This window comes from Polypterus senegalus, chromosome 13 (genome assembly GCF_016835505.1).
Source record: "Polypterus senegalus isolate Bchr_013 chromosome 13, ASM1683550v1, whole genome shotgun sequence".
NCBI classification, from domain to species: Eukaryota; Metazoa; Chordata; class Cladistia; order Polypteriformes; family Polypteridae; genus Polypterus; species Polypterus senegalus.
Genome location: NC_053166.1, coordinates 80,706,287 through 80,719,795, shown reverse-complemented (window position 1 = coordinate 80,719,795; position 13,509 = coordinate 80,706,287). Strand labels below are relative to the sequence as shown.

Sequence of the window (13,509 nt, the reverse complement as noted above, 5' to 3'; positions counted from 1 at the left end):
TTACGGACAAAATGAAATAAATAAATAAGCAACGAAAAACATATTTTGTGACACATTTATTTATTTATGCTCTCATTTCATGACATATTTATTTATTAAGGCTCTAATTTCATGACACATTTATTTATTTATGCTCACATTTCACAGTACTTTTATTTATTTACGCATTTATTTATTTTTTTTATTTTGTCCGAAATATTCCTCCATAGGCACATGCCAAAGTCACATGCAGTGATCAGCATACACTAAAATGATATAATAAAGTTTAGGAGTAAAGGCAGTGTCACACACGTGTGAATAGGAGGCAGCTGAAGGGCTTAAAGAATAATGGTAACACATCTGCCCAGGGGGCGGCGGGGTACATTAACTCTCTTTCTAAGTCCCCTGTAGACCTTTCCTTGGAAATACAACTATAAAACCACTGCCTCAACTCGGGACACATCATTTCCAGCCCCGAGGACAACATCACTTTCGGTCCTGGCCCCGGGGACGACATCACTTCCCCCAGACCTCCTATAAAGCCTCACTCCCTTCCTCTAGAATTCAGTTCTGTTTTGGACTCAGTCTTGTAAACTACTCTGATCTTACAATTCTTTACTTTTGCAGCCAGGAACATGTTATACGGGTGGCTGCCCCAAACCTTTCCCATGTGTGAAGTCTCATCTTGTTACAGCAGCAAAACATCACAGCATTGAAAAGGATTACATATTGTTGCTGGACCAGCTCAGCAGTTATAATTCTAGACCACATTCGGCTTTGGAAAAACAACAAAGTCCTAAAATTCACGACGCGGCCACAGGTAACAGGTAGGTAGCTGGCATGATGCAGGACATTCGCCCACTGGGTTTCAGGACATACAATAGTTCACTGACAGACTGAGGAGATCGTTCCTCCCCCACACTATGCGACTCTTCAGTTCCACCTTGGGGGGTAAACGTTAACATTACACAAAGTTATTGTCTGTTTTACCTGCATTTTTATCAATCTTTAATTGAATATTGTTTTTTATCAGTATGCTGCTGTTGGAGTATGTGAATTTCCCCCTGCGATTAATAAAGTATCTATCTACCTATCTATCTGACTATCGAGTGTCGAGGTTAGTGGAGAAATCACATTCGGGACTAAAATAATCAGAGACTTTGTAAACATCTTTTTTTTGTTTCTTGCTGCATAAAACACACCTGTCATTCTTTGCTCTGCCTTGCTATTTTGGTCAGAGTGTGGAAGTCCACTTGTCAATAAGGATACAGACAGCCAGACGTGTTCCTGTCACGCAAGGAGTTCTGTCCAGATGTGTGTGAAGCTGCCTACATGTTGGTAAAGGTGGCCAAAAAGACGGTCACTCCCCTTCAAAAGGCTCTTTAAATGGCAGTTTTAAACCCAATAAAACAATAAGAGGAAAACACATGGCAGTTTTTTTCCATTGTGATGTATACTGAGGTAAGTCAGCTGCTGCCCATTTGCTGCAATTGATGTTAAAATGTTTAACACGTAACTGACTTAAGTCAAGCAGTTCAGGCTTTGGATGTCACTCATTGCCACTGTCTAAGGACATTTTCAGCAAACACAAAAGTGACCTAAAATCCGGATGTTTCACCACATGACATGGCCTCTGGCAAAGGTAATATTAGAAATTTACACAGCAGTCAGTTCACACTTAGAGACATGCGGTCTGGTGGGAGCGGACTTGTGGCACATATGAGACCTGATTTGAAATTCTACAACATGGGACATAATTAAAGTTGGTTCAGTGTTGAGAGCACAGTTTGTTTTTCAGATCTGCCTGTAATGAAATGATTCAGATTAATCTATTATTGTGAGCGTTTTCTGTTTTCTTCTATATCCAATTTATGCTGATTTACTGAAGCATTTTAGTATAGTAGCATTTAACCTTTATAGTTAATTGCAATCAAACGCTGGCTATAAAATATATTCAGAAATATGAATATGCTGACTAAGGATGACAGTCTGCATGTTGTGCTTTGGCTTTGTGTTTCCTTTATTTTAATTTCCTGCAGGTCAGCAACAGCCTGTTTTTACTGTGCATATATTCAGGGGTCTTCACAGCACTGTTTCTTTTCATTTTGTACACAAAGAACTCTTACCCAATGGCACAGATGCAAGAGATATTCGTGAAAGCCAGCAAAAGTCAAGGAAAATGAGGCTGTGAAAAAGAAGTGGTTACAAGTTGCACATTTATCACTTGAGGCCTGTTAAAACAGTCATATTGATGGTAAACTTGGGAAATCTCTTCTTTATTTCTTCAGATGCATGCTGCAAGTTCTCTCTCTCACACACATACATACATACATACATACATATATACATACACACATACACACACACACACACACAAACACACTATATTATATATAGTATACTGTATCAGATGAACCAACATCTTAGCCATGATGAACTGCCTTTCCTTACCTAGCTGGGATGCCAACATAATGAATTGTACAGTAGGGAAGTGCAACAGCATTGGCATTCCAGCAGCCATGAATGGAAATCACATGGCCAGCTGGGATGCCAAAAGACAAAATTGATGGAGCATCCCAACCAGGATGCAGAATTGACTCTTTCCTGGTAATGAGACCAGATATATGGGACAATGGGAGACCGCCTCTCTTACATGCAAGTCATTCCCCCATACACTAGGTGGCAGCATCCCTTATGGCAAACTCTGGTATGGATGCTTATGGGATAGCATGGAAGTTGTAGTCCCATAAGACTGCCCTGTTGGGTCCCATGGGGGCTTCCAGGGTGAGCCGTGGGGAAATGGAAGCTGGGTTCCACCTGCCCCGGAAATGATTTCTGGAGACAGGCAGTTGGTTGTTGGAGGAAATACTTCTGGGTTGAGGCTCAAAAGGAAAGCCCTCCACTTCACCTGGGAAATCGGAGTGAAAAAGAGAAGGAGAAGAAAAAGGATTGTGTTGTGTGAAAAGAAGGCTGTTAAAGGTACCCTGTTCAGTAAATACTGTTTTTGCCTTTCGATTTCATAGAAGTCCAAGAACAAGGGCCTTGTTACCCACTCTTGTAACAAAAAAGGAAAACAACCCCATACTCGAAAAGCTGCACTGCTGTTAGTTAGCTGTGAGTCCTAAGGAAGAAGTGAAAACTGAACCTAAGATTGGTTAAGAGAACAACTAAATTACGTTTTAGTTCTTAATTGTCATAAAGCATTTTGAAATTGATATTGCAGAATGATTCTATATTATAAAAAATATATTAATGAATAACATATTCACACTAGGGAGCTATAGCAGACTTATTATTCTCAGTCACATTCAAAAATGATGTGTGATTTTATTACAATAATAAGATTTCAGGAAAAGAGCAAGAATGTCTACTTATGCAGCTGTACACTAAAAGACTGAGAATGAAATGCACACACATTCTGGAGGAAAAATCTAGTTCAGCAAGTGAATAAAGTACTACCTTTCATTAAAAATCTATTTATAATCTGCAAATAACAGTTTTAATGAAGCAGTCTCAAACGTTATCATTGCAGGTAACTTTACCTTAACAAACATTTACCATAATTAGGCATTGTAAGCTTTCTAAAAACTGTACACTTGTCAAAAAATAAAGGTTTTCAACAGACACTGTATACATGTGTGTATATTGTACATATGTGCAAAAGTATATGTAGTTATTGCATACCATTTTGTATGTTACTTAATTATATTGCTAAATCTTTTCCATGACCCTAGCCCAGGGGTCCTCAATCACGGTCCTGGAGAGCCGCAGTGGCTGCAGGTTTTTGCTCCAACCCAGTTGCTTAATAAAAAGCTCTTATTGCTAAAGTAACACTTCTGCTTCACTTTAGTGATTTTGAGCCCTTCCTTATTGCTTAATTTTGTCTTAAACAGCTACTTTAATTGCTCCTTATTATCAATAACATGCAAATGACAAGAGAGAGCAGCATTTCTCCATTTAGCTTATTTACATTTACACCTGTGTGTATTTATCTGCACTATTGGGTTTAATTAAACACTTGGAAGAAAAATGAAGAGAAAAAAGTGAAGGACTGAGAATTACTCGTCCATTTTAGCCTTCAAATCATTTGCATGATAGAAAGGGAAAGAAAATCTAGGATATGAGAATGACCTGACATAGCAGAGTTAATTTAATTTCATAGCTTGTTAGTGCTTTATTGGCAAGAATTGCTTTCTAAGTAAGCAACCAGGTCAGAACAAAAACCTGCAGCCACTGCGGCTCTCCAGGACTGGGATTGAGGACCTCTGCCCTAGCCCGTTCACAATGAAGAATCAGAAGATAAACTGAATATCTGCAGAATTCCCAAGGACTGGCAAATTGGGATAAAACAATCAATCACCGCTGGGTGTCACAGCAGAAAACTTACCATCTCTTTATGGTTTGGATAGTAGGTCTGTTCAATCAGCGGGAAGTCATCTGGTCCCAGCTTCTTATATAGCCTGGTCAGCTGAGAAAACTGCCAAAGATAAAGACATCCACAAGAATGATCAGTGGGGCACCGACACTCTGGAGAACACAAATGCATTTGCTCAGTTACAGTACATTTTCAGTTAGTTCTCTTTGTGTTCAGGCATGAAAATTCCAAATTGTACAAATGAATGTCAACAAATAGATTGCATCTTCTGTCTATATAGAGATTTAAATAACAATATGCAGACCAGTATTTTAAAAGTTCTAGCAATTCCCACAAAGTTACAGCCATCCATTATCCAACCCGCTATCTCCCAACTACAGGTTCACGGGGGTCTGCTGGAGCCAATCCCAGCCAACACAGGGTGCAAGGCAGGAAACAAACCCCGGGCAGGGCGCACACACACCCACACACCAAGCACACACTAGGGACAATTTAGGATCGGCAATGCACCTAACCTGCATGTCTGTGGACTGAGGAGCACCCGGAGATAACACACACAGACATGGGGAGAACATGCTAACTCCACGCAGGGAGGAAGCGAACCTGGGTCTCCTAACTGCGAGGCAGCAGCACTACCCACTTTGCAACCCTGCTGACCAAGTTACAACATAACTCCATAAAATATTACTGAATAAACAGGTTTCTTATGGAATGTCAGTTTTGTATTGTTTACATGTAATTGTATTTTTAAAAATATTTCTCATCCTTTTTATATTTACTGCACATAAACAGCATATAGCACTTTGTATACTAAAGTTTGAGCACCCTGGGTCAGATTGTTTAGTTTTACTTCATTTATAAGTGAAAGCCAGTGAACACACCAACTGCAGGGTATAAACCTTAACTTGCCATATTTCTGTATGTTTTAATGCCCAATAACTAAGAGGGTAAATCATACAGTAAAGACAACAGATAAAAGCTGACACAATGTGACATTTTTGATGGCTTATGGGTAATTTGAATACACACAGTTCAGCACTGTGCTATTAGTTGATTTGAAGGCAAGGTCAAATTAACACTGACGCTTAGCTGAGTAATCGCACCATTGTTGAAGAATGCACCATACGGAGATTTCTTAGGGCCGAAAGAGTGAAACCGGCTGAAATTTACCGAAGGATGTTGGCTCAGTATGGAAGTGACAACAGTATGACTCAACAAAAAGTCAAGAAACGGGTAGAAAGGTTTAAATTGTGTAGAACAAGTGTAACTTAAAAAATTTGATTTGGTCAACCATCAACATGGTGACTGCCTTCATCATCACAAAAGGCCAAAGAATTGCTTTGTACAGCAACAGCGGACATTTGAATATCAGCTATGGATCGGCACATGCCATAGTACATGATGATGTGGGGTACTCAAACAACTTACTGATCTACACAAGCCCACATCCTTCAGTGAATTTCAGCAGATTTCACTCCCTCTGTCCAAAGCAATCTCACTGTAGCGTGATGATCAACAATGGTGCAATTCTGTTCATTTGATGTTCGGCTTCAATTAGACTAGCGGCAGAGCACTGCGCTGTAGGTAGCCATAAGCCATCACAAATGTGTTGTATTGCATCAGCTTTTATATGTTGTGATCACCGTGTAATTTTCAAACTGTGCTTACTTTTTGATTTAGCCTCATATTTCTTAGATTAAAAAAGAATATATCAGTGAATGTAGTAAGCCATTTGATCAGGAGTGTCCAGAGTTCTGCATACTTCTATATATGGTCCATAGAAATAGAGAAGGAGAGAGTGTGTTAGAAAAAATACAGTATGTCAGCATTCTGCCATATTAAAAATAGTTTTTTGTACCTAAATTACTTTACAGGATGCCATAATTGATAACACACATAACTTCTTTAACCTCCTTGGCGATCTCCTTATGGGCTCTGTTGAGATATGTAATAACTCGGTGGAACAACAGGGAGCGCTATCACTAACATCATTATCACTAACATTGTCGGCACCTTCTCTCTCTGCAGCACCAAGAAACTGCCCAGTGAGTGCACTTGACTCCACCCCCTCTGGATCCCCATCCATAAGAATCCCAGATTCCTGGAAGGAGATGTCATTTGTACTAGGGCAAACTGCCAGAATGACCTCTCACTAAGAGTGACCTCTCAAGACGAGTATTGCTTTTGTTTTGACCTGAAACGCAGACAACAATGCCAAGATGGACGATTCTCTTGTTTATTTTTCCTTTATATTAAATGGGATGGCCCGGTTGGCACCCCAAATTTTTCTAGTAGTCTGTGGTTCCTGCACCTGGCCACACCCATTTTGATGAGATATGGAGTGTAAAGCCCTAATAACTCTCAGGACAGTAACCTGCCACCATTTTGTGAATGAAAGGATATCATACTGCAAAAAAACATGAATTTTTTTGATCTGCTCTGCCACTCTATGGTAACTTATTTTTATTCCTGAGTGGGACAGAGTCCTCAACAAGACAACACTATGGCATACAAAGAGCTGTAAAGCAAGTTTTAGGACAAACTGAAACTGAACAATTAGTTGAATCAAGCAATAGTGATGACAATGTGAATTGGTCTTCAAACATTAATGCAGATAATGGAAGTGTTGCATACAGCACTGTACAACCTAACTGTCTTGATATGGCAGGTGGCTTTAGACCTACTAAGGTTTATTGTGGTGCAAGTAGCTTCATCATGAAAAGGTAAAATGATTCTGATCAAGTGGAAGGACAAGTCCCTAAGAACTATTCACTGTGCAGCAACTGGCAATGTTCATGTCAGGAGAGATATGGAAGTCACTAAGAATTACGTTGTGGTAGCCTACAATAACAAAAAGAGTGCATTGATCATGCGGATCACACAATTCCATTCTACCCTCTAATGCACAAGCAACAGAAAAACTATTATAGGAAAAGTGCACAAAGAAGCACTTCTACTATTCCAATTGCGACATTAGGTTGTGTGTCATTGACTGTTTCGAAACATCTCCCACACAAGACGTGCACTAAATCTACGTACATCAGTAGAGCACTGGATACTAGGTAGACCTTTCCTTTTGTATTTATGTTTTGCTTTGGTATTTATGTGTTTTTTTCACATAACATTTTTCAGAAATTCAATGTTTTTGACTTGTTTCACCAAGCATAAACATAACACCAAAAAGGCTAAGAGACTTTACACATACTGCATTGTCTAAAAAAAAAAAAAAAACATACAGTAAAAGGCAAAAGTGTTACAAAATGTTTAATCATGTGTATACAGTAAAACCTCGATTATCCATTAGTCGACCAAGTGTCTGTTTCCATTAACCATCAGGGCAATGCCATTTTCTCAAGTCTTGTGTTTATACTTTCAGTATGAATTTAAACTTTTGGCCAGTTATTCTGTAAAATGAATAATTAACTAGAAAAACACCAGTACTATTTATCCTGCCATTGACTTTTAGAAATTTTTAATAAACAAACAAATCTTTATATTTATAATACGCTGCCGTGGCTGTTAGTTTGTCTGTCCAGGAAATTTAAATTTGGTACACATATACTATGCGATGTCTACTATCCGCTTTCAGGGTGATGATTGACCTCCAAGGTTATTCCTGTTTTTATTTTATTTTATTGTAGAATCAACTCTTGGCAGTGGCCAGCAGGGCGGCTGTGCAGTGCATGCCTATGGGCGCCGTTCTTATCCCTACCACCTTCGCCACTTCCCCTACCTCTATCTTAAATCATTCTTGAGGCAGATTGAAGACTTAAGTGCCAACTTAAGTGAAAAATGAAAGAAAACGTACTAAATAATTGCAACACAAACACTGACTTAATCAGTTTTAACGCGCTAATGATGTTAATGAAAGAAGAGAAGAAGCGGGCTGCTAGGGTAGAGAAAAGAAGAGCTGCTCAGGAAGCAGCAAGCGTATCAGCCTCTGAGCAAACGAATGCTAAACGTATAGAGAAAGAGGTTGAAATCTAGGAATGCTCAAGTCAAGTGTATTCACTGCACGTTATCGAGCAGTGCACTGTTACTAGTGAATAAATAAAATAAAAACCTGTGCCTAACCTTGAACCTTATGACAAACCAATGTAGGACAAAGTGGGCATTACCCATTCTACCAAGCTTTAGTGGCACAGCAGACCAGTTAAATGCAACAGATTTTGCAGATGCCCAGCTGCACAAAGCCCCCACTTACATTCCAGACTAAATGACTGAACTCCAGCTTGTACCAGAATCTGCCTTAACTTCATCTGATAACAAAGGTGGCAATCAGAGTGGAATGGATAGCTTTCCAAAGGGACCTCTGCAGATACTTTTAGGCCAGAAGGCACAAAATGTACCCAAGCAAGAAAAAAGACCTATAATTCAAGGAATGACAACAAATGGGATGGACAGAATAATGCATCTATGAGAAGGCATCGATTTTGGAACTGGAAGTGACTTTAATCCAATCAGAAAAGGTTTCACCTTCCTTCATAAACCAGTTGCACTCACCCCATGACCAGAATTCTCAACACACACTCACAGATTTTCTGGGGCTCTGAAACCCAAGGTTACTCCTGAATACTTTCTTTAAAAAATGACCTCTTTCTGAAACTAAAAAGCAAATGCGCACTTTCTCCCTCTTTCGTTTTGGAGAGCTGAAACTCTCAATATCTTCTCTTATGGACAAGAAAGTTGAGATGCACTTTGCCAAGCCAAAGCTGTGTGACAGTAGTCTGAAAAGTAGCTACTACTTCAAGAAGGGAATTTCACCATCTACACTCTTGTGCCAGAAAGACTAACTGTTTTCCCTATGAAGTTGTAAGCGACACAGCAAAGCCTAACAGCTGAAAAAGCAGCATCACTGACCACTAAAATGAATTATAAAGGATCAGAAAAGCTATAATTAGTTATTGTACCTTACAAAATGATCCCTGTAATATGGCCTACCGTATAGCCCTTTAGATTGGGCAATGCTTTGTAGTGGCGAACTCAAACACTGAAGGAAACTGCGATGTATCCAATCTTCATTCCTATTTATGAAGGGCTTCTGCAATTTTTCCCAATTTGAATGTACTAAGTTTAAATTCTCTTTGGATAATTAAATGTATTAATGCTTCACTTAGAGTTCACATTCTGAGCACTAAACACGCAGTAACCCAACTCATTTTTAATTGCTTATGAAGAATGAATTCAGATTATTCATAACTAATCCATATAATGTCTGCTATTTCACACACTTTCACTCTTTGATTCTCAGTTACAGTGGCAACATTTTCATCTGTCGCTAAGGTTAAAGGCTGGCTAGACCATAAGTCATCTTTGAGGAACAGTCAGGAATGACAAAATCCTGCAGTCCATCTCCTGACTGTTGCATATGAATAGGACTGGACCTGGCAGACATTGCCCAAGAGAGAACAATCCCTGATGTTACAAAATCAGTTACAGTATAATGCTTGATTTTTGAGGTTTTTGGCACTCTGGCTTGATTTGGAAACAAGAAACATTCGCTATAAACCACAAGTGCTAGAAATTTGTAATTGGCATATTTTAGTACACAGGAGCTACAGTTGTGCTTGAAAGTTTGTGAACCCTTTAGAAATTTCTATATTTCTGCATAAATATGACCTAAAACATCATCGGATTTTCACTCAAGTCCTAAAAGTAGATAAAGAGAAACCAGTTAAACAAATGAGACAAAAATATTATACTTGGTCATTTATTTATTGAGGAAAATGATCGAATATTACATATTTGTGAGTGGCAAAAGTATGTGAACCTCTAGGATTAGCAGTTAGTTTAAAAGTGAAATTAGAGTCAGGTGGTTTCAATCAATGAGATGACAATCAGGTGTGAGTGGGCACCCTGTGCTATATAAAGAACAGGGATCTATCAAAGTCTGCTCTTCACAACACGTGTTTGTGGAAGTGTATCATGGCACGAACAAAGGAGATTTCTGAGGATCTCAGAAAAAGAGTTGTTGATGCTCATCAGGCTGGAAAAGGTTACAAAACCATCTCTAAAGAGTTTGGACTCCACCAATCCACAGTCAGACAGACTGTGTACAAATGGAGGAAATTCAAGACCATTGTTACCCTCCCCAGGAGTGGTCGACCAACAAAGATCACTCCAAGAGCAAGTCGTGTAATAGTTGGCAAGGTCACAAAGGACCCTAGGGTAACTTCTAAGCAATTGAAGGCCTCTCTCACATTGGCTAATGTTCATGTTCATGAGTCCACCATCAGGAGAACACTGAACAACAATGGTGTGCATGACAGGGTTGCAAGGAGAAAGCCACTGCTCTCCAAAAAAAATTGCTGCTCATCTGCAGTTTGCTAAAGATCACATGGAAAACCAGAAGGTTATTGGAAGAATGTTTTGTGGATGGATGAGACCAAAATAGAACTTTTTGGCTTAAATGAAAAGCGTTCTGTTTGGAGAAAGGAAAACACTGCATCCCAGCATAAGAACCTTATCCCATCTGTGAAACATAGTGGTGGTAGTATCATGGTTTGGGCCTGTTTTGCTGCATCTGGGCCAGGCGGCTTCCCTTCATTGATGGAACAATGAATTCTGAATTATATCAGAGAATTGTAAAGGAAAATGCCAGGACATCTGTCCATGAACTGAATCTCAAGAGAAGGTGGGTCAGGTAGCAAGACAACGACCCTAAACACACATGTCGTTCTACCAAAGAATGGTTAAAGAAGAATAAAGTTAATGTTTTGGAATGGCCAAGTCAAAGTCCTGACCTTAATCCAATCGAAATGTTATGGAAGGACCTGAAGCGAGCAGTTAATGTGAGGAAACCCACCAACATCCCAGAGCTGAAGCTGTTCTGTACGGAGGAATGGGCCGGTGTGCAGGAATGAGCAAAAAATTACCGGAAACGTTTAGTTGCAGTTATTGCTGCAAAGGGGGGTCACACTAGATACTGAAAGCAAAGGTTCACATATTTTTGCCACTCACAAATATGTAATATTTGATCATTTTCCTTAATAAATAATTACCAAGTATAATATTTTTGTCTTATTTGTTTAACTGGTTTCTCTTTATCTACTTTTAGGACTTGAGTGAAAATATGATGATGTTTAAGGTCATATTTATGCAGAAATATAGAAAATTCTAAAGGGTTCACAAATTTTCAAGCACAACTGTAATCTTTGGCCACTTTCAAAATGGACTCTATAGAATACCTCTTTCAGGTTCAGGCTGATATTCATTTGCACTGATGTTGCTCTGGCTGAGGGAGCGGAAGTTGAACAACTCATCAAAGCAGTCCTTTTCATTCCCGTAACTAAGTGTTAAAATGATTCTCACTAACTAGGGGCAAATCCTAACCTTAAAGGGACTCTGCTGCAATGTACTTGTTGTACAGGAATGTAGAGCCTTAGTGTGAAAATCCAATGGAAAGCAGACAAATGTTTGACTGGTTCAACAACCCCTCCGATAATTAGCAAAGCTGATTACACAGAAGCACACATGACGTTTAGCTAGCCAGACGTGTGAAACTACTAATATCATCAGCTCTTTTACTTAATGCTTTAAAACAATTATATTAACAATTGGTCATTTTAATTGTTATTGTAAATCATCAACAGGAATCTTGTTGGGTTCTGTACTGCTGAAGATGGAGCTTTGTTTATGCCTTTCTTAAATCTGAAAAGAAATCCATGCAAAAGAAAGAATTCTTCTGCCACTCAGACTGTCACGCCTTGTCTTCAGTAACACAACAAAGCTCAGAGAAGTGACATTAATGTCTGGCACCCCCACCCCATACACACCACTGCCCCCGTCACAAACTAGAGCTTCATAATCCTCAGCAATTCAACATGGTGCTCCGGAGACCTCAAGAGAAATTCAAAAATGAAATAGAGACGTTTATGGAGACAAATTATCTTCTTGTCTCTTTGGGTATAGCAGAGAGAATGCAGTTTTAGGAGACATGGTGTGTTTTTTTCCATGATATTTACAAAGTATTAGGTTACTGGAGTAAACCAAGAAGGCTGTCTGTGTCAGTGTGTGTGATATTTGAAAGCTTTAGACAAATCAAATTAATAATGCTTCTCTCACAGGTGCTGTATATTAAAATCATTAAATTGTAAACATATACAGTAATTTCATCATAGCAAAATGTCCCCATAGTAACAATTTTACGGGTTAATATAACGCTGGGTGTTTTTCTACACTACATTATAGCAGATGGCATTGGAAGTACACTCTCCATACCTATGGATGTTAATTAAATTCTGCCGATTTCAAAAATGCATTAGGATGGTGATTAAATTACACTAATAACAGAGGAAATGCTGACACTACCAAAATTAACAAGCATTTCTTAGGTGAATTAACTTTGTACGTTTAAGTAACATTACAGCTGCATAGATAACCCCGTGACCCTGTAATGGATAATTGGGTTAGAAAAATGGAGGGACTGTCTAGATACACAGACATGCATTTTGGATATAAATTAGTACTAGGGTGTTTTACCTTGTTAGCCATGATGAATGTAGTGAGAAGTCAAGCAAAATGACACTTTTTATTGGTTAATTTTAAAGATGACAATATGCAGGGGTTCGTGGCAGCTAAGGCCTCCTTCTTCAGGTACCTTGTACATCTTGATGACATCTCCCTGAAGAAGGGGTTGAGTTGCCTTGAGAGCTTCCATATTGTAATCTTTTTAAATAGCCAATAAAAGATATATAAATTAGGAATGCAAAGTTACAAATAAATAGCATTATCTTTCACAAAATTGCAACTGTTTATACAACTCTCCTTGGTCGGCAATACAAGTACAGCTGACCATTTCCACTACACCAACGACTGGATGTGCACCTTGTCAATGTTGTTCCTTTATTTGCCTCCGTCAGAAACATGAAATCCAGTTTGGTGAAGAACTCAACGTAATCTACCATAGTGAAGATACTTGAATGCTTTGCTACGGTTGAAGGCCTAAGAGAAGGTTTATGGATGTGGTGAGAGGACATGCAGGTGATGGGTGTAACAGAGCAAGATGCAGAAGACAAGACAATATGGAAGAAGATGATCTGCTGTGGCAACCCCTAAAAGTCACTTCCCCTATGCGGAAGACAAAGTAATCTTAAATATCCCTGTGATTGGGTAGTCACTGCCATTAGCTTGTCTTCCAAGTCGAGTTTGATATA

The 13,509-nt window shown here is 39.0% G+C and overlaps 1 protein-coding gene across 4 annotated transcripts in view; it reads right to left on the bottom strand.

The window, feature by feature from the left end:
* Positions 1–13,509, bottom strand: part of LOC120542909 (synapsin-1-like) — a 302,987-nt gene that overhangs the window by 158,510 nt on the left and 130,968 nt on the right. For all 4 annotated transcript variants that reach the window (XM_039775635.1, XM_039775637.1, XM_039775634.1 and 1 more), the window contains exon 5: positions 4,367–4,456. In XM_039775635.1, coding sequence (XP_039631569.1) covers positions 4,367–4,456 — 90 coding nt within the window. The remainder of the gene's footprint in view (positions 1–4,366; positions 4,457–13,509) is intronic.